Source organism: Macrotis lagotis, chromosome X (assembly GCF_037893015.1).
Source record: "Macrotis lagotis isolate mMagLag1 chromosome X, bilby.v1.9.chrom.fasta, whole genome shotgun sequence".
In the NCBI taxonomy this organism is placed as follows: Eukaryota; Metazoa; Chordata; class Mammalia; order Peramelemorphia; family Peramelidae; genus Macrotis; species Macrotis lagotis.
The window spans coordinates 485,061,580-485,084,285 of NC_133666.1; the positions used below are offsets into that span (position 1 = coordinate 485,061,580).

Here is a 22,706-nt window from a genome sequence, read left to right on the forward strand (position 1 = left end):
ACATAAGTAATAGGTAGATACTTTAGTATATCTCCTCTCCTTTTTACATAGTAGGTTCCCGATACCTTCAGCTGTGTCAGTTTCATGTAGCCATCTAAACTGCTGCAAGAAGTTACTGGGAATGTATTCTTGTTTAGTAGATACTTAGAATACTTCAGCTGAGATGTGGAGGTGATAACCATACACATTTGAAAACTATACATCATTTTACTTTTACAAAATATTATCTAATGAGAGTAAATTGATCACCTTATCAATCTTTGTGCAAAAACAGAGGAGGTGGTCCTGGGAGAAAGGATATTTACTGTCCCGTGTTCCTACAAAACCAAAAATAATGTAGCTGCTCTGTTAGGTTCCCCATAATCATATCGGTGACATCTCTTCTTTCCTATACTGAAGTTTCCTGTAGGGAGCAAATAAAAGTAGAGAAAACCATAACCTGCAAATTTATATTTAGTTCATTTATTTTACAATTGTTGCAAGATTTGTGCCAGCATGAAAGTAGTAACCTTCCAAGAAAGTGTTCATGCCAACAGAGGACCCTGTTTGGATCAGATATATAATTCATGGACAATAATTTAGAATGGGTTATTCTTCTTACAGGTTTTTTGGAGTTGTTAGTTTAAATGTAAATTCAATTAGCACATTTGCCTGTTACAAGTTATAATTTATTTAATAACTACTTTTTGAGGAACTATAATCAGTAGAATACTCAAATTGTCTAGTGATTTAAGCTTTGCACATTATTTTCATCACAATTGCTATAATATAAATAAGTTAAATATAAATATAAATATTTTCCACTTAAATGGGCTATGTTGATCCTAAACTAGAATGAAGTTTGATTTTTTTAGCAGTTTGCAAACTTGATTTCTAACTACATTATTCACTGCCATCCTCAATTTATTCATATATTTCATCTAATATTTGAAGACTGAATTGGAAATTTTCCAGCTGACAGAATTGCTTTTATAGTCAAATAAAAACAATGCCCAGTTTCTCTAGCTTCATATTCATAACACATTTCTTTGGCTACCTTCTATAGTCATAGAAATGATAAGTTCATAGTTTTTTAAGTTCATAAAAATGATGTTGTAAAGAGAGTTGCAAGCAGCATGAAATAGCAGCTCTAAAAATAGGCTTCATTACTGAATTATGATGTAGCATAATGGATTAATAGATCTAAATCTTGAAGGGAGCTCAGAGTGTTTAGTCCACCCCCTCCCCACTTTACAGATGAAGAAACTGAGATACAAATAGGTTAAATGACATGTCCAGGAAGGAATAGATAGTAAGTAGCAGAACCAAGACGTAAATCTAGGCTCTTTGACTTTTAATATCATGATCAGTCTACTATATCAGTGTTGCCCTCCAGTCTTAATATAGTTGGACTTTCATTTAAGAGATGACTTTTAAGAGGGGGTGGAGCCAAGATGGCAGCAGGAGAAGAGCCCCCTCTTAGGTGCTCTCTCCAAAATATTTCAAAAACCTTAAAATTATGACTGTACCTAAATTTTCGAGAGACAGAACCCACAGAACGATCCACTGAGACAATTCTCCAGCCCAAGATAACTGGGAAGATTGTTGGAAGGCTCTATTCCACTGGGTTGGAGGGGGTGTCAGGACCTGAGTGAAGGAACTTCAGCATCCTGGAAACAGCCCCAGGATGTTTGGGAGCCCCTGCTGCTGGCAGCAGAAGCAGTTTCCTGACCTGCACTCCAGGCAGCACCAAGCACAACTTGGAAGATCAGCAAGGAAACCTCTACCAGAGCGAGCACAAAGCACAGGCCAGCGTGCCCCCCCATCAACAGGACCCAGATCCCAGCAAAGAGAACCAGACCCATAGAGCCCCCCAACAGGAGCCATCCTGCAGCTGCTCCCTGAGCACTCAGCCCACAGAAGGTAAGGGAGTGGAAGGAGAAGGCCAAAGTCTGCTCTGGACATTTAACAATATTCAGACACTGGTAACAGTTTGGGACCCCCATCAGGAACCCTCCCCCCCACAGCCCTGTGGCAGAGGGGTGAGCTTGTGGCCATTCAACAGACCAAGAGAGCAGTCAGAGCCTCACATACTGAGGTTCTTTGGGGGAGGTGCCTCAATAATACTCAAAAGCTCAGGAAGAACCCCAAAATCAGGTACAGGCTGAGGAAATGAGAAAACAGAAAAAAAGGAACCTGACCATAGACAATTACTTTGGTCCCACAGAAGACCAAAACACGATCAGAAGATGAGAAAGTCCAAGCTTCTGCATCCATAGACTGCAAAAAATATAGACATTGGGCTCAGGCTATGAAAGAGCTCAAAAATTTTTAAAATCAAGTAAGGGAGATAGAAGAAAAATTGGGAAGAGAAATGAGAGAGATGCAGGGAAAACATGAAAATGGAGTCAGCAGCTTAGTTAAGGAGATTCAAAAAATGCTGAAGAAAATAGCATGTTAAAAACCAGCTAAGGTCAAATGGATAAAAAGTCAAAAAAGATAACGAGGAGAAGAACGCTTTAAAAAGCAGAATTGTCCAGATGGAAAAGGAGATAATAAAGATCTCTGAGGAAAATAAATCCTTCAGCTGTAGAATGGAGTTAAAATAAGAAGTTGATGACTTTGCAAGAAATAAAGATACAATAATTCAACAACATAAGAATGAGAAACTAGAAGAAAATGTGAAATATCTCACTGAACAAAAAACAACTGATCTGGAAAAGAGATCCAAGAAAGATAATTTAAAAAATATTGGGCTACATAAAAGTCAAGAGATGGCTTTAAGTCTTATTACACTTGGTTCCAAAGTAAAGAGCAATGATAAATAAGTGGACATTGTAAGAAGATAGTTTTTTGATTCAATCTGAATTGTCTGTCCGAATTGGAATGATTTGCCTCAGTGGTAGTAGTATAACCATTACTAAATAATTCATGGGACAGCTGGGTGATGCAGTGGATAGAACACCAGCTCTGGAGTCAGGAGAACCTGAGTTCAAATCCAAACTCAGGCATTTAATAATTGCCTGGTTGTGTGACCTTGGACAAGTCATTTAAATCCCAAGGCCTTAAATAAATTTTAAAAAATTTATGATGATGTTGGTTGACAACTAACAAGGTTCGTGGCAAAAAGGGATTCATGCTTCAGATAATAGTTTGAGAAGATGGTTTCTAAGTTTCCTTTTAACTCAGAAAATCTATCATCCCCACTGCATAAAACAATAAATTCAATAATACTTTATGTGTCCTGATTTCTATGAGGCATTTATGTCAATGAGTAGAATAATAATCTTGGAACTGGAGGAAACTTCTGGGAGGCAAGAGGAGTCATAAGTATGAGATAAGCAAAATGATGTCAATTATTTGAACATATTTCTCAGAATTAGCAAAGTTATTGTGTGTGTATGTGTGTTTCTTTTGTAACTTCAGAATATGAGAGAAAGTACAATAATGATTTTTGTCCTAAAATAACTCCCAATCTAAAACACTTTTACAAATGTAATGAAAGAGATGGGGGAGACATTCAGACTATTTTTAAGTAAAAAATTTTAAATGTGTTTTTTAAGTATAAAATTTTACAATAGATGACACATATTAGTCTCATTGCCCTTACAAAGGTAATATTTTTTTCTTCCTTCCTTCCTGCCTCTTTCCTTGTATCCTTCCCTCCTTTTCTTTCTTCCTTTCCATTCTAAATAACCATGCCAGTCTTTGGGAGCTGCAAAGAATAAATGTCTTATTTTCGGCTTTATTATTGAAGTTGTTTAAATCACAGTTCAGTTTTTTTCCCTTTTCTTTGGGGTTTCTTTTATAATCAATCTGAGACTATAAATAACTTACAATGAGACATTCACTTGACTCAGCCCCAAAAGGGCTTTAGGTCTCCACTATATAATGGCACAATTCAAAAGCATGCATATCAAAAGATCTGGCATTCAGATGACATAACTCTCATTCAATCAAGCTGAAAGCTATAAGGCATGTTGATGGCATTGCCCTAGAAAAGAATTTTTTTTTGTCTGTTATTTGATGCTATATCTTGATGCAGCCAAGATTTTCCATATTTTCCCTTCTACAAATAAAAATTGGTCTTTCGCTAACTCTCCAGTTGAACACTTAGTTTCAAAGAGGGGGAAACAAAGAATTTTGCTAGAACTATTGTTGCAAAACCAAAATTGTTCACAGAATACATGACATGTTTGTTATCAAGAATTAAATTGCACCAAAAAGAATCATCATTCAACATGGAAAGATCCATAAATTTAGAGTCAGATGACATGGATTCAAATTCCACCTTAGTCATTCACTATTGTTATGACTTTGGGCAAGTTATTTAAACTCCCTGGGCTTCTGTTTCCTCAACACATCCCCAAAATGAGAAATTGTACTAGATGGCTAATAATAATATCCTTTCCAGCTCTAACTCTTTGATAATATGACCTCTCCTATACTACTTCTTCTTTAGTTGATTTGGCCTTTGGATTAACGAAATTGGATGGGACTTTTTCATTCCCACCTTTTTGAAGAATGAGAAGCAAATTGAGTCAGCAAATCCTGATATAATTCCTACAACTTGAAAAAGGACTCATAATTTCAATTTCATTCTATAAACATTTATTAAGTGCCTACAGTGTGCCAGGAATATTGTTAAGCACTGTCTCGAAGTCAGAAAGATTTGAATGTGTAGAATATGATGACCATTTAAATAGGCAAACCGTAAGCATGGATAAAATAGCCTGAAGACATTATATACTAGTACTGTATCATAACAAGACTGAAGCTAGGTCTCTCCATTTGAGGCAAAGAAAGGGTTTCATATTGGGTTTTATCAATAGTACTCTTTGCTTATTCAATATATTGCCAATAAGTTCAGGTTAATTGGGTGGGGGAAGCTTGAATTATAGGGGAAAATGAAAATGACATAGGGGAGTTATTAAAATTTAAAGGAAAATTGAATGCCAAGTCATTGAGAATCTTTACATTATATAAAATTCAGAGAGAATAATAATGAAATAAATAGCAAAAAAGTACCAATATTTCAAATGATTTTGAAAAAGGAAACCTCATCTAGAATTCTAAAAAGCCCTTTCTGAGTTTGACAATATACATCCAATTAGCAAACCAATTATACAAAACCAAAGAGATTCCAACAAAAATTTCTTTTTGACCAGTATGAAAAAATCAGTATTTGATTAAAATAATTTTTAAAAACCACAGAGTTTCACAAACACATATAGCAGATGTTGCCGTGGTAAGAAACACAGGAAGTAAGCGTTACTAAGGAATATTTCTCAGAACAGATGACAAAAATCATTATGACTGAAAAGACATGAGAGTGCTCTTTAAGATTATACTATGGAGACACATTGTAAACATTACATCATCACATGCAATATAAAATTAGAATGACATATTGCCCAAGTAAAGGCACAAAAAAAAATATGTGGAAAGGAATGCAGTGATGAAAAGTAATCCTAGATTCCTTTAATCAGCAATTAAAAATGGTCAGAGTCAATATTTACAAGAAGTAAAAGCCAACCAGAAAAGAAAACAAAGGATTCATTATAAATCAAAAATATTTTATAGAAGCCCCACTAAGAAATCACAGGCAAAGAGAACTCTAGAAGTAAAAGGGTGTGAATAACTTTTGGTCATATATATGACTAATACTACCAAAAATGTGAGTTAGGACAAATGAGGACAAACAATGCACACTTAATCTAATTCAGGATGTAAATAGAAAAACCAAGTTACATCAAGAAAAGTGAATGAAGCTCAAGTTACTTTAGAAAGTTGAAAACCAGCAGGACAAGGTAAAAACTATTTAAAATATTCCTGTCTGAGCAAAGCACTTTACCAGCTTCTTCTTAGATGCAATACCGATCCCAATTTTGTCAATAGAAGGAATCCCATATTTATATTACCAAATAAAATAAAATAAAATCATACTTCATGTTTATGAACTTTGTAGAAAAAAATTGTTGCTTGTATCTCTAAAAATTCTACAAATGTCTAGAAAAAAGATTCAATGAAAATCAAAAAGGGTATAAAAAGGACCAGATGTCTAAGAAATAATTTGTTATTTATGCAATAATAATTGAATAAGCAGTTTGAAAGTGCTGTAACATATCTAAAATTTTTGTTGACTGATGCACTTTCTAACATCATAACATACCATGTACTAAAAATCCATAAAATAGACCCAAAAATGAGAACAAAAGAGTATTTTTATTGCCTTTTAGTTATAGTTAATGAAAGATTATCATTCTCTCACTAAAGAGAAAGAAGAGAATCCATCACTATTCAGAAAACATATGATAAACAAGCCCCAACATACAAAACTTCTTTGAACAAATGGACTACATTTCATCAATCAGTTCTAAAGGCTAATGGTTGATTCATACCCTTGTATTTGTTCAGTAGAAGATCATGTAAACATACATTTTCCATGTCTTATTCCCACTAAAAAATCAGATTGCCAGAGATAGTTGGTTATATTACTCCCTGAGGGTTCTTGGGGTGGGTATCCATGAGTCCAGGAGTGATTTTCACATGCAATTGGTTCAATCCCACACCACACCACCATTTGTCATATCTCTCTCATATCTCTCTCTCTCTCTCTCTCTCTCTCTCTCTCTCTCTCTCTCTCTCTCTCTTAGATTTTGCAAGGCAGTGGGTTTAAGTGATTTGCCGAAAGTCACACAGCTAGGTAATTATTAAGTGCCTGAGGCAGTATTTGAACTCAGGTCCTCCTGACTCCAGCTCTATCCACTGCACCACCTAGATGCCCCACCATGTATTTCTCTTTGAGTTTTTCAAATGAGAATCAATTTGATGAGCCAGACTCCAGGAGATTTTTAAGAAAGGGTTATTTACCAAAATGGTCCAGTAACCACGGTATCTATAAAACATCCTGAAAATATCTGTGACATATTGTCCCACAAACATATATGAATCTCAGGATAAAGTAAGCTCAAACTTAAAAAACACATATGGCAAGTGAGGGACACAGATCCTGGCTGCTAGAATCCCTTTCCTTTTATTCCTAAGGTGTTCAAGATGATGCTTTTAATCATAATGAATTTGCGGATCCAATATACCTCTGGTTCCTGATAATGCAAATATTACTAATAGACAGTCTGGGGTGTCATTTGTGAGAAGTTAGCAATTCCAAAATCCTCTGGACCCTTAAAATCATAATGTCCTCTTGTCAAAGGGAAAAGGAGGGAAAGAGGAAGTAGCACTGGCCAAAAGTGAGATCTCTCTTCCTAATGATATGCCAGAAAACTGTATACTCTGATTTCTGAAATACTTTCCATTCAAGCTATTCCAATGTGTTCAAATAGGATCCACAAGGCCTATAATGAAATAATACACCTTATTGGTATATACATCTTGTTTGGTGTCATGTCATGTCATCAAATGATTCTTAAACTTTTGTGCAGTCTTTAAGTCCATAAATAATTGAATGATGGGAATATGTTCTCAACTACTTAGAATTTACAGATTAAAATGAGATGAAGTAGTTTTGACTCTTAAATAAAAAATTAAACCAAAAATGGCTTAATTCTAAAAGAAGTCTATGAAATTATTAGACTAAGAAATGGATTCAAAAGTCGTTCAAACAGTTGCATGAATCTAATCAGCACAGGTCAACCTATGACAAGACAAATGATTACAAATTTGTTTGTGAAAAAAAAGATATTTATGACAACAACTTGAGACCAGTATATAACCACAAGGAATTATAAATGGATTATCTTTAAGGACCCTAGACTCAATAACAAAAATAGATAAGGCAAAGATACCATAGAAACTGGGTAATACATTGATAAAGACTACAAAATTTAATACCTACAGAATATTTAACAAGATATGGTCTAGTATCTATAATTGTTTATCAGATGCTTGAGATCTTCCATGGACTGATAATCACTATACTTACGCATATCTCAAGATATACTGAAAAATACAAATGATAAATTTGCAGTGTAACAACACTATTATCACAAACTAAACTGTCACATAGAATTACCATGATCTAAAATTCATCTATAACATCTTAAGTTAATTTGATCACATCTCTAGAGGTAGATTAGAATATAGAACTCCTCTCACTCAACCTCCTTTCATTACAATAAGGAAACAGGGACCAAGAGAGCTTAAGTGACTTGTCTGAAGTTACTTTGATAGAAACTGTCAAAGAAGGATTTGAATTAAGGTTTAGTAACTCCAAATTATTCACTTTCCTTCTTCCATGCTGGTTCCTAAATCTACATGAAAAGAGTACTTTATGGCTTATGACATAATAAATAGTAGTCTATTGAATACAATTATTTAATAATACTAATTCAATAACTAATGTTTACAACTCATATAACCTGTGAGGTAGATAGGAAAATTATTACCTACATTTTACAATTGAGGAAAGTAAGTCTAAGAGAAGTAAAATGACTTACAAACAATAATATATATGGTGAAGATTGTAGATCTGACTCCAAGATAAATGCTTTTCCAAACTCCTGTTCCTAAGGATATCCCTGATAGACTATAATGTTTTCTATGTCTCTGAACTTGTTTGGAAATTAAGAGAAAGAAGTAGGAAGAGATGTAATCATAAAAAGTAGTCTAAGATTTTAAAATGTTCTGACCAAAAGGTCTATTGACTTCAATTTCAAGAAGTTGAAAAATATTGAGGAACAAAGGAGGAATGTTTGGATTAGTTTTATCTGAGAAAAAAAATTCTAAAATTAAATGTTCTCTGATTAATTTATCCAACAACAACAAAGTAACCATTGTGTTGATGTTAGTGTTTTCTTGTGGATGGGACATGTGAACATGGAAAAGACAATATTTCTCTGAAAAAAAAATGACACAAAAAATGAAGAAGGAATAAAAATGAAAGAATTATAGTGAAATTAATGCAGAGGTCTCTAGTGTTATGGGAAATTCAATTTAGCCACTGATTATGCATTATATAGAGAAAAAATTCCAATCTTAAAAAAAGGAAAAGACATAGGGAAGATTGTGATTAGCATGCTAAGAACAGCTCTGTAGACTAATTAATGCTAATAATTGGATTGCTGGCATTAATTAAAGATCTGTGTTTATAGTATGTCTGTACCTCCTATGCTACTAGGAATTGTAAAATTGGGAATTTCATAGTTCCTCTGTTATTATAAATAGATCAGTTTTTCTTTCATCCTGAGAATAATTTCCAGACCATTCATAAAATAATGAAGGAAATATTGGAAGTATTTATTTGGGATGTTGAGAAAATATAAAATGACATTTCAGTTGATTTTGGAGCCATTGATCTTATCTTCATCAATCATTTTATTCTGTTGTCCTTATTTCTTTAAAATAAATGTTTAAAAGAGATTATTGAGGCATGGCATGCCTTCTTATATGAAAATAGAAAATTCTTTCTGCTCTATATATCACCCGTTGCTTTTAATCTTTGAAATGTAAATAAGCTTAATTATGCTTTTAATTTTCTGTCCTGAGATCAGGTCTTGCTAATTAGGATACTGATTCCTGGAAAGAAAGCAAAAAAAAAGTTCTTGTCCCTAAATGAGAAAAAAAGGTCTAAAATTATAATAATAACCATCTAAATAATAGAAAACAATCATCTATGTGCATATGCAAATATCTTATTTAATCCTCACAACAACTTTCAGATGTGTTTTTTATCCCCATTTGAGAAAACTGAAGCAAAGCAAGGTTAAATGATGTTTCAATGATCACACACCTAAATAAGCATCTGTGGTCAAATTTGAACTCAGGATTTCCTAATTCCCAACCCAGCAGTCAATCTACTGAGCCACCAGGCACATCTAGTATGCAACTGAGAAGGTAGATAAGATACAAATAAAACTAGTTCTAAGACACAGACCATCACCTCAAACAGAGATTAATTGAACAAACTATAGGTTTTGGCACTGAAAATGAAAACTGTTCAGGATGAAAGGTTGATCTAGGATCACAAGAGTTAAAATTTCAAATAGACCTAGTGACTATACAGTTAAAAAAAAATGAGGTTAGAAAAGTTGAGTGAATTTTTTAAGTCTTACATATTTAAGTAATTAAAATTAATACATTAGTAAAAAATTATAAAATTTTTTCTTACAAAGAAATATTTAAGTATACTGGGAGATTATCATTGTATCATGTGCAAACATATATGTATTAAGATATACATATTTGCTTTGGGAAGGCAGGCAGTTGGCAAGCACAATTCAAATACGGTCTCCACCCTTATTATCTTTGCAACCCCTGGGCAAGTCGCTATACCTCTTTTTGCCTCAGTTTCCTCATCTGCAAAATGAAAATAATAATGGAACCTATCTCACAGGGTTGTGGTGAAGATCAATTAGATAGTATTTGGAAAAAAAAAAACCTTAGTACAATGCCTGGCAGATAGTAGGTGTTGTATAAATGTGTATTTTCTTCCCTATAAAATAGAAAAATGTATTTGCCAATAACAAACTTAGGTTTGTCATTCTTTTATCTCAGGACACCCCAGGCTTCAGGTTCTAAAGGTCAGTTTGCTGTCACTGTTGATGAGTAACAAGATAGCAAGGCTATGGTACCTCTTCTATTTAAAACATCTCCCAAGTCTGTCAGAGCAACAGGGTCATAGACAGAGGTGCTCTGACAGGTTTTAGGAATAAATAGGAATTCACAGTCTATCTGTGTTGACATATTAAACCATATCTGTTACATTTTTTTTCCTTAAAAAGTTCTACTTTACATTTTGTTGCTTTTTTTGAAGTGTTTTTGCCACATCATATTTTAGATGTAAAAGGCTGAAATATAAATAAGTGAAATATGCTTGGCATTCTTTATGACATTATGAGGAGTGATAGTTCTCAGCATTAATTTTTTTCTATTGGTTAATGATTTGGCAGAGAGAAATTTAAATTTTAAATTGGAGACACATAAAAATCTTATTCTGCCTGTCATCATTGATTGGTTCAGTAAAAGCACAATTAGAAGAAACTGAATTATAGGGTATAATTATTTCAATAGATAGTAACAATGTAATAACAGCCAAAGAATGTGACATAGAAATGTAAAACTCAAAATGACTTCTAAGTATTGTTTTTTTGGAGCATACCACTAAGATCAAAAATTCAAATAAATTAATTTAGACTTATGGATACTTAGAGAGGAGAGGTGAATATGTTAGTAGTAAAATTAATATTTGGGGAGAGAGTTTTTTGAAGGAATTGTTCAGTAGGAGAGTTCAACTCTCCAAATTTCCTCCACAAAAAAAAGACAAAATATCCATTGTCTCAGAACAGTTGAAATAAACAAGGGGTAAAGCAGTTGTCCTCCTAAGACAATTTGAGAAGAGACCAGAAAATAACTTATCTTCCAGAGTGAAGTGAAAAATAACTCTGCATAATCAAAAAACAACAAGCTCTGTGCTGACTAGCTGCGTCTTGTACTGTTGCTACAGGGAGAGGATTTAGTTCACATACCTGTTAAGTCCAAGAGTGAAAGGAAGGTACCCTGTTGACACTGGACACTTGCAGGATTGTAGAGGCCCTGGTTTCACTTCTGGGCCAGAGCGGACAGCTACTATTCACAGTCCGCAAGGTGCTACAGGGAGCAAGACCATGGGGCTACAAGCTATAACCATAGCTTAGGAATAGAGAGGAGAGAGCCCAAGTTTGGGCCCTGAGACAGACATCAAAAAATAACAATAAGAAAGATCTGAGGAATGGGGCATCCTTTTCTATTCATGGGGGGCTACAACCTAAATACGTGAATAACCGATAAAAAATAAAAAAATTAAAATAAGTAAGCAAAGGAGAAATTACCCAGCCATAGACAGTTGCTATGGGAATAGAGAAGATCAGTCAGAGGAAGATAAAAGAGCTAAAAATAATCTCTCCTTTTCAGTGAGAAATGTCAAATGGTAGCAAGCACAAAAAAAAGTTTTTATGAAACTTTTAAAAATCAAATAAAAGAAATCAAGGGAAAAATAGATATGTCTGTGAATGAAATCAAATCAAAAGCATTATGAAAAGAAAGTTTACCAACTGGAAATGGAGAATCAAAAACTTAAGAAAATAATTACTTCAAAAACAGAATTGGGCAAGGGGAATATGATGATGATCTAAAGTACCAAGTAATCATAAAACAAAATCAAATGAATGAAAAAATAGAAAAGAAAGTGAAATATCTCATGAGAGAAAAAAACAACTAATCTAGAGAACAGATTGAAGATAAATAATATAAGAATAGTCATCCTACCTAAAAATCAGTATATAAAAAAAAAAAAGAATCTTGATGCAGTGTTAAAAGAAATTATCAAAGAAAAATTGTCAGGGCAGGTAGGTAGCGCAGCTAGGTTTCCCAGTGGATAGAGCACCAGCACTGGAGTCAGGAGTGCCTGAGTTCAAATCTGACCTCAGACACTCAGTAATTGCCTAGATGTGTGGTCTTGAGCAGGCCACTTAACCCCATTGCCTTGTAAAAACTAAAAAAAAATTGTCCTGAAGTTCTAGAACAAAAAGGCAAACTAGAAATAGAAAAAAAATTCACTGATCACCACTTGAAAGATATCTTAGGCAGAAAACTTACAGAAATGCCACAGTCATGTTTCAAAGCTCCCAGTTAAGGACAAAATATCAAAAACAAAAAAGAAAAAAAAACAATTTAAATATTGCAGAATTACAATAAGGATTATAGAAGATCTAGCAGCTTCTATGATGGATTGTAGGTCTTAAAATACCACATCCCATACAGCAAACGAACTGGAGCTGTGGCCAAAGTTAGCTTACATAGGAAATTTAAGTTTAATCCTGTGTGAAAAGAATGGACATTTAATGAACTCAAAGATGTTCAAATTTTTTGTGATAAAAACCTTAGAAAATAAGAAAAAATTCAAAATAGAACATACAAAAGAGGAGGTAAATATAGACCAATTATAAGAGATTCAATAAGGTCAACTTGTTTGCTTCATATATGTAAAAATATTAGCAGTACTCTTCAAATTATCATCATTATTCTAATAGCTTGAAAGGAAATCATGGGCTGAACCCCAGTGATGGGTGATTCTAAAGAAATAAATTATATAAGGAGAGATAAAAGGAGTAATTATCTCACTCAAATCAGGCAAAAAGGAAAAATTGAACTTCTCTCTAATGAGAAATAGATTAAAGTGGAAACCATACATGCATACATACATACACATGGATATATATATATATATATATATATATATATACATGTATGTATGTATATATAAAAGCCTTCTAAATTCACAAAGAATTAGGAGGGAGAAGGGATAAGGTGAGAGGAAGAGAAAAGGGAGGAACTATGAGAAGGATGGGTAAATTAAGGATTAGAAAGCCAAGGTAGTAGGATGAAGAAAAGAAGAGGAGTGAGGAGGGATAGGGTGAATAGGGTGAGAAGGATAATGAGGAAAAATAGACAAGAGGAAACATATCCAAGTAATTGTAACTTAAGAATAGGACAAATTCCTGGATAAAAGAGAAATGGGTAGCAGATAAAAAAAATCTAATTTCACAATATGTTATATTCAGAATATATTACAAAAATGAATTATGATGATGATCTCAAAGTTAAAAGAATTAATGAAAAGTGAAAAATACCAACAATATTATTCAATATTATTTTAGCCCATTTAATTTACCTAGATGGTATAAAATATCTGAGCATATCCCTACCAAAACAGACACAGGAACAATATGAACATTAAATATAAAACACTTTTTGTACCAATAAACTCAGAACTAAAAACTGAAGTAATATTTATTGTATATGTAAGTAAAGCAAATATAATTTCTAAATTAACAATTCACCTAACTAATCTATCTATTCAATGTAATTCCATTTAAATCACTAAAGTAATTATTTTACTGATTTGAGAAAATATAAGAACAAAAATAAATAAGAAGAACAAAATTTCCAGAACTTTCTGGAAAGAAATGGGGTAGGGGGAGGTGTATTCAGCAATATCAGGCCTTAAACTGTATGATTAAGCAAGATCATTGTTGGAGTGAAAAAAATAATTTTGACAATTTTACATACAATAATGTATAATACATCATATAGGTTTTCTTAAAATGTAAATTTATTGTTTTGTACTGAATCTTCTCTTAGGGTCTGCTTTGTATATATGGTGTTTTTTTCTATTCTCATTTTATATTTAAAAATGAAAAATTCACCAAAAAACTAATATGATTAATATTTGAGAGAATGGTAAGTAATAGAAAAATAAATAATTGGACAAAATGAATCCATGATATTGAAACATACTTGCATATGAATTTTGATAAAAATTTAAAAGCAAAGTGGCAGCTAGGTGGCGTAGTGGATAAAGCACTGGCCTTGGAGTCTGGAGTACCTGGGTTCAAATCCAGTCTCAGACACTTAATAATTACCTAGCTGTGTGGCCCTGGGCAAGCCACTTAAGCCCATTTGCCTTGCAAAAATCTAAAAAAAAATTTTAAAGCAAAAAGAAGGGACTGGGCTCATTTTTGATTCTGTAATAATAAGTATTAATAAGGGAAAAGGGATAGAGTTGGAGTTAAAGGACCAGGGTTCAAAAAAATATAGACATTCAACATAAAGAAAAATTTTAGTTAGAATCATAGTCCATATACTAATCAAATTCCACAATATAATTATAAATAAAACATTAATATAATAGTTACAGGTAATGAATAACCAGATGAAATGAAAATATTAAAATATATTATATCCACATAAATATTTAATCATGCATGTAATTATACTTTTGCATAATATATATGTATATGTGTATATATATGTATATATATATATATATGTATGTATACAATTGTCCCCAATTATAAAATGTAAGTTTCTTTAGATAAGGATTTTTACTTTTGGTTTTGTTTTCCAAGTACTTCATAAATTATTAGTGTATTAGGTTGGAGCTTAATAAATGTTTGTTAACTGATTGGTTGATTGCTTTTTAATGTAACTTTGGGCAAGTCATGTCATCTCTGATACATCATTTTTCTCTTCTATAAAATGGGAGGTGGGGGAAGTTTACACTAGATGACTTCTTAGTTCTCTTCCAACTCCATGTCTATGACCCTATGTTGACTGATCCTAATATCAGCTCTGAAAAAAAAATTACTTTGTTGCATGTTTGTCCATTGAATATTGTCTATTTTCCTATCAGCAGATATCTATAGCATAAGTTAAATGATCATAATATGCATGTTGAACAATTTAAAGGAATAGAAACTAGACTTGATATTTTATTTATTTATAATTTGTTAATTCCCTCTGTCAAAGTGTCTTGGAACTTTGTAAATAAGCTATAATCTTAGAAAACTGGCTAATACAGTGAAGAGTTAAGTGATTTGCCCAGGGCCACATGGCAAGTATGTAGCAGAAATTAAACCAACATAATCACATATATCAAACATATCTTTTCATATACTTATATATATATTCACTTGTTAAAATAAAACTTGTTAAAATGTTAAATATATTCACCATGTTCCAATGTGGGCTCCATGAGTATAAGATTGTTTCATTGAATCTGGGTTCCTTGGGTTTAAGGATGTCCACTATGTCATTCTACCTCTGAGTTACTAGTTTAAATACCCAGTTTAGGATAATAGAAATTAATGTGAAATTACCAATGGAATTTTTTTAACTAAATATCTAAGACCTAATAAAAACTATCATCTATGGTCATTCTACCCACTTTCTAGTGTTCCTATAATGGGGATTATTGTTTATTTTAACTTCAAATATAGTCCTAAAAAGAAAGTTGTCTTTCAAAACAAATCTTTAAAAATGTGTCCATGAAGAAATATTCTATATTTAAAATATTCCTTGGGGAAATTCAAATAATAAATGTATTTCACTAGAGTCTAAATTCCTTAAGGAGTACATCTAAATTCATCTTTGTATTTCTGTCATCATCCATAGTGCTTTAGACCTTAACTGAGTAGTAACAGTTTACTCTGGGTACCACATTTTAGGGAAAACATTAATGAACTACAGAACATTGATAGGAGAAATTGTAGATGTTTACCCTGGAATCTAGGGAGACATGATATCTGAATTCAATTATTTTAAAGATTCTATGTAGAAAAGAGTTTGGATTTATCCTACTTAGCTCCAGAGGTCAAAGCTAGAAGCAATGAGTTAAAGTAGTAAAAAGACAAATTTAGACAATATAAGAAAACTTCCTAAGAATTAATGTTGACCTGCTTCAGGTGTAGTGGGCTACCTCACTATAGTTCAGTGTTCAGGCAGAGAATTGAATACCCTTGTCAAACTTAGTAACGTCAGGACTCTTCTTGAGATACTGTTTAAACTAACTGGCCTTTTGCTGCTTTATGATCTCAAGAATTCATTAAGTGAGCCATCTGAAATAAATAGGGCAGTTGTTACCAGAAGGAAGGGTTTCAGAATTCAAAATCATGTGGACATTAGAAATAGGAGAGTTGATTGAAAGAACTGAAAATGTTTTTCCTGGACAGGAGAAAAATTAAGGAAACATGACTGCCATCATGTGAGTGAGAATTTTGCCTTGTTCTGGTTTCACTAGAGAACAGAGAAAGGATCAATGAGTAGAATTTAATGTGAGATGTATTTAAACTTAACGAAAAGGATATGTCTTAAAAATCACTGCCAACTAAATATTAAATGTACTACTTTGGTAGATTGGTTGTAGCTTTCTCCTTAATAGTTGATTCCATGGATTGAGTGTGGGGCCTGGAATCAGAGAGAATCAATTTCCTGAGTTTAAATCTGGTTTCAAATACTTATTAACTGGGTGACCCTAAGGAAGTCATTTAATCCTGTTTGTCTTAGTTTCCTCAGCTGTAACAGGAGTAGAAGAAGGAAATGGCAAATCTCTACAGTATCTTTGCCAAGAAAACCCAAAATAGGATCACAAAGAGTAAGACATGACTGAACAGCAATTAAAACTACCTTGGGTGATGAATAGTAGCTTTCCCCTCAATAGAGTTTTTTTCCAAACAAAAGTTGGCTGATCATTTGTCAAATATATTAGTAAGAAAATTGTTGAGCTATGATGTGATCCCTTTCAGTTCTGAGTTCCTGTGATTCTGAATATTTGAAAAGGGGGAATTTTTGTGGGAGAGTAAGCAAAAGTTATAGGGAAATGATAATGATGCCTTAGAATGAAGGAAGAGAAGGATTCAAATAAGCAAAGGTGAATCTAAAGTCTATTCCAGAAATGGGAAAAGGACCCCAAAGTCCACAATGTCAAAGAGATGCTATAGAAATGATGTTGATAAAAGGAGGAAGTGAAGAGTCAGGGATGATTGTTTCATGCCAAGGAACATTGGAATAAGACTGAAAAGAGGGCCAGAGCAAAGAGGTAGAATGGTATTTAATAAATAAGAGTAACTTAGCATAAGGCTTGGAATAGAAAAGCAAATAAGTGGACTTCTGCCTTGATTACTTTCTATATAAACCTTGATAAGTCACTAATCTCTCTGTCTCATTTTCTTCATGTGTAAAATGATAGACTGAACTAGGTGATCTCTACTATTCCTTCCATTTCCAAATCTTACAGGCAAGGGAGCTTTGAATATCTCTTTAGTATAGGGAGTTCCTTAATTCAAATTCAGTTCTCATTTTCTAAACCACATTTGTCTCTTGAACTTTGCATTTTAGAAGGCATTTAATGAACAAATGAAGGAATCAATGAGAAAATCATTTTGCTATGTGGCAAGGATCTGAGGATAAAAATACACAAAGACAGTCTATACCCTCAAGCAGTTGACATTTCAATAAAGGAAGACAACACATGTAGGGGGATGGTGACCATGCAGAAGAGTTTTGGTCTGAAAAATTACAGAAATGCTGAGAGTGAAGTTATAGAGGAATGTATTGACACAGGTTCTATCAGATGCATGAAGTAAATTTGATTACTAGTCCCAGCACTAAATGCACAAGGGGAAGAGGAGGAAGAAGAGGAGGAAGAAAGTATAGCATGATGTGTGTGGAGTTCTTTGGATGTAGTGAACTTGCCGAAATCAGGAGAGTATAATCTGGAACAGCTTGTGCTTATTTACATAAAGAATTCCTTGATTATTCTGAATTGAGTCCATAGCAGATTCTAGTATCCCAAATATCAGAAGAAAGGCATAACATTTAGAAATGCAAAGATCTTTTCTCTCAGTTATTCATTTGGGAAAAAAAAAACTTGATAATTTGCCAAAAAGTTATATAAAGCACTTTGAAAACATTTGCTAGATCATGTGAAAGAATGGATGTATTTCTTGATGTGCCTGCTTTGTTTTTCAGCTTCAAACCAGTCTGACTGAACCAATGACATTATCCAAGTCCATCTCCCTCCCTCGAAGTGCATACTGGCACCATATCACACGGCAGAATAGTGTTGGAGAAATCTACAGTTTACAAGGCAAGTGACTTAGACAATAAGGTGCACCTCCATTAGCTGTCTTCCTGTTGGGCAAAATTCAAGAAAATTACTTTTTAATTTGCATTGAATTTTAGTTCATCAACTGTCACCTTCCCCAGGGGGAGTCCTGAGTTTTATGGGTTTTTTTAAACTATAATTTCAAAGACTAAAAATATAAATTGTCCCCAAAATCATTGCGTCAGCTGAACAGTCAATTTGGTTCAGAAATTTGATAAAACACTATACAGCATAAATAATCAATAGCTAAAAGGGAACTAACAATAAGGTCTGTTTCATGCTAGGTTCTGTAAACATTCTTTTTCTTGGCATCTCCACTCCTTAATAGGATTGAATATCCTCTCAGGAGACTGACTTCGACTTTGTAATAAAATCTACATAAAACCCCTTACATAAGATGCCATAGTCTCAAATAGAAGCCATTCAGGGCGAATGTTTGCTTCAGTGTAGTCCCTGGAGAGGAGTGGTTAATTAACTAACATGGGAATAACTAATTAGATGAATAAAATGAATACATAGAAAGTAATTAACCAATGGTATCAGATCCTATATTCCTTCTGTAAGAAAGAGGGAGTTTTCTGTTCAATCCCCTGTTTTGTTCTAAAATGAAAAGAGGCAAAATAGACTCAGGAGACTTGGGTTCTAATCCTGACATTGCTAATGGATCACTGTGTCACCTTGGATGAATTATATAGCTTCAGTTTCCACATCTTTAAATTAAATGTCTGAAATAAAGGATTTCTAAAATGTCTTTCAGCCCTGTTGTATATGAAATATATTAATAATGTCTTTTATTCAAAAAATTAATAGCAAAGAAGTTATCTATGCTGATTAAAACTGAGTAAGGAGATTCAGTAAAATGAAATCCAAAATGGATCTGATCTTAGTTAACATATATTTAAAAAGAAGGAAGGAATGAAGGAAGGAAAGAAGGAGTGAGAAAGGAAGGAGAAGGGGGAGGGAGACAAAGGGGATGAGAGAGGGAGGAAGAGAAGAAAAAAGATAAAAAAGAAGCTAAACTTGGAATTCTAAAATATTTCCTCCAAAATCTTTAATTTTATATGAATTAGCAGCCTTAAATAAAGCAGTCTTATAGACAGTAAATCTTATATGCAATACATACAAGATGAGTTGGAAGACGGAAGACATAGATAAGATTACTGATGAGAAATTTTATCTGCTATAATTTCAGGACTTGGTTAAGGGCACTGCTAGAATAGTTAATGTGATTTAAGGATGAACTTCCATTATTTTGAAATCAGAATCAATATATTTCAGAATTAGAATAGACGCCAAAGACCATCCAGTCCAAAACAAACTTGAACAAGAATGCTTTCCACCATATGCCATCATTCTTTTTTACTTGATGATCCCAATGAGAATAATTCCATTCTAATTTTGGAAATCTCTAATTGTTAGAAATTTTTCATTTTCCCCAAAGTCTAATTTTTTTTCTTTGAGCCTTCCAACCATTGTTACTAGTTTTGTCTTCTGGAACAAAATAGAAAAATTTTAATCTTTCTTTGATGTATGATAACACCTCCAATACTTGGAAAATTATCATGCCTCCCTTAAACCCTTTGATTGAACCTTGTATTCATGATAAATATCACAATTTTATCCAAGCTTCTATTAAATGTCTACTATGGGTGAGGGACTGGAGATGTAAAGGTCAAACTGAACAGTCCTTAGCCTCAAAGAGTTTACATTTTACTGCTATATGTAAAAAGATAAGTATCTGCATGATCATTAAAAGAGGAAATAAATAACACTAAAAATTAAAGAAATCAGAAAAAGAAGTGACACTTGAGAAAATTTTTACAGGTGAGTAGTGATTTTAAGAGATGGTAATTAGGAAAGTATTGCTAATATCTTCTTTTTGAAATTTTTTGCATTTATTTGTCTTGCACATTTTCTTTTCTCTCAATAGAAAATGAATATTCTTAGGACAGAAACTGTTTCATTTCTCTCTTCATATTTTCAGTAGTTAATCCAATTACTTTCACAGTATAGACTCCTAATAAATTCATAATGAATGAATAGCTAAATATTTTCCAGGTATGTGGGAAACTATAGAATCTTGAGTCCAAGGAAGAGTAAAGTAAGCAAATTTGGTTGGCATTTTGTTTTCATGAAGGGATATTAGTGACTCAGCATTCTAGGAATGATAGCATGGATATAGGTAGTTCATACTGGAGTTAATCCTCAGCAAATGTTAGCCTAGTTTTGTCAGATATTTGGAAAGCAAATCAACTGATGTTTTCATATTCTTCTTAATTATTACGCTATTTTTATCCTTTCTATCCATCCAATTTCCAAAGCACATTTTCTACACTTTTGAAAATAGATAAATGTATTGTCCAATGCTTTTAAATCATGTCAAAACATACTAAATAAGTTATACTTTCTAAATATAGCTGAATAAGTTTGATAAAGATGTATCCATAAATCATAAGCAATTATTTATCTTTCAAAATCAACATCTTTTGATTATTAAAATTTACAAGAATTTCTATGTGATATTTATTTTTGTTTCTCACTCAGTAAGGGGTTAGATCATGGCAATAAATGAGTAAGATTTTTAGATAAACTTTGGATCTTGGTTGAAAGATTAAATATTATCCTGTTTCACCAAAATAAGAAATTACTACCTCTCTTCCCTCTGCTAGGGGCTTTTGTCTCTAAGATATACCCTCTGTCATTCTACCTTGTCCAGTCTAAACTCATTCTACTTACTACCATCTACTTCATACCCAACTGAATTTGAGTATAGATTATTCCCTATACTCAGTCTGTGCTTTCATCCAACTATGCTTTTGCTCATATTGTCCCCTTCTGTAATATGTAAAAGGCTAAGTAAATGCATGATCATTAAAGGAAATAAAGAAAATATATTGTTGTGAGGATCTAATAATATAATAATTTTGAAGTGCTTAGTATAGTGCTTGTACATAGTGTTATGTGAATATAAACTTATTATTGCTATCAATGGATAGATGATAGATAAATAAATGGGTGAGCATATAGTGACACAGGGTACAGAATAATAGGATAATACAGAATGAAGGAAATAAAGAAAACTAACAATTAAGGGAATCATGAAAACCAGAGGCATTTGAGTTAATCCTTGAAGGAAAATAATAATTTTAGGGGACAGAAGTGAGAAAAGTGTTAGTATTATCTTTCTTCTTGAATGCCTACAATTTCCCTACTCTTCTATCCACATTTATTGACATGCTGGTATAACCCTCAAAGCCCTGATGAAAGGTCATATCCCTTTAAAGTTTTACCTTATTACCTAGCTGAGAAAAATGATCATTTGCTCCAAATACTTTGAGTGATCCTTTGTAGCACATTCAAATATTTCTCCTGTTCTTTTTTATGCATGCTATTGTGTATATTACATTCTATTGTATTATAAAATTCAAGAAAGTTTTCTATTTCTGTATATTTTTATTGCATCATCCAATATTCTGCACACATAAAGTGCTAATAGGTATGTTTAATTTGAATTTGAATTCCTAAAAAGAGTAACTTTATTTTAATAAAAGATTTTATTTTAATAGAAACTGATCAGGAGAAAGTATTATTCCAATTCCCATCTTATTCACTCATTCCTTTTTTTCCCCTCCCACTTCTTCCTTCCTTCCACATTTATCAAGCACCAATTTTGCTGATGAAAATTGCTAATGGGAATACAAAAATAAATAATTAATATACAATTCCTGCCCCCTTAAGGTTTCCTAAGTTAAATGAATTTCAAGATCAGAGTAGAATAGTTTGGCAGACAGGAAAGTGAGAATCTATTCCAAGCAAAGGGGTGGTATGAAAAAAGACATAAGGGCAGGAGAGAGAGAATGAAGCAGAACCAAGAACAAATTAATTGGATTTTAAACCAAGAAGTAGACAGTGCTGTGGGAGATGAACAGGGAGATGATTTGGTTTGGAAAACATAAAAGTCTATGTGAATCTTTTGAATTTAATGTTGGAGAACTCAGGGGTAGCTTGAGAGAACAAGGTGAGGAGGTCAACAGCAAGTGATGAGTTCTGGTAGTATGAAGTGCTTTGCTGATGGCCCATGGCCATCATGGACCTTTTTTGTTATTGTTGAAGAGGGATAGCACTCAGGAGGAGGCATTGTGTAGCCTGGCATTGACTAGGGAAGAGTAGGGCAGTGAATGAAAAAAAGTTAGAAGATTGAGTGCAATCCTGTCCTGTGTCAATTGCTATCATTTGCCTCCCTAAACCATGTGATTCTCAGTTTGCAGGAATACCAGGCTATTTGTTC

At 33.0% G+C, this 22,706-nt stretch overlaps 1 protein-coding gene across 1 annotated transcript in view; it reads left to right on the top strand.

Annotated features, from left to right (window-relative positions):
- DOK6 (docking protein 6) overlaps window positions 1–22,706 on the top strand; it is a 709,371-nt gene that overhangs the window by 563,998 nt on the left and 122,667 nt on the right. The window contains exon 7 of the mRNA XM_074201732.1: window positions 18,283–18,400. Coding sequence (XP_074057833.1) covers window positions 18,283–18,400 — 118 coding nt within the window. The remainder of the gene's footprint in view (window positions 1–18,282; window positions 18,401–22,706) is intronic.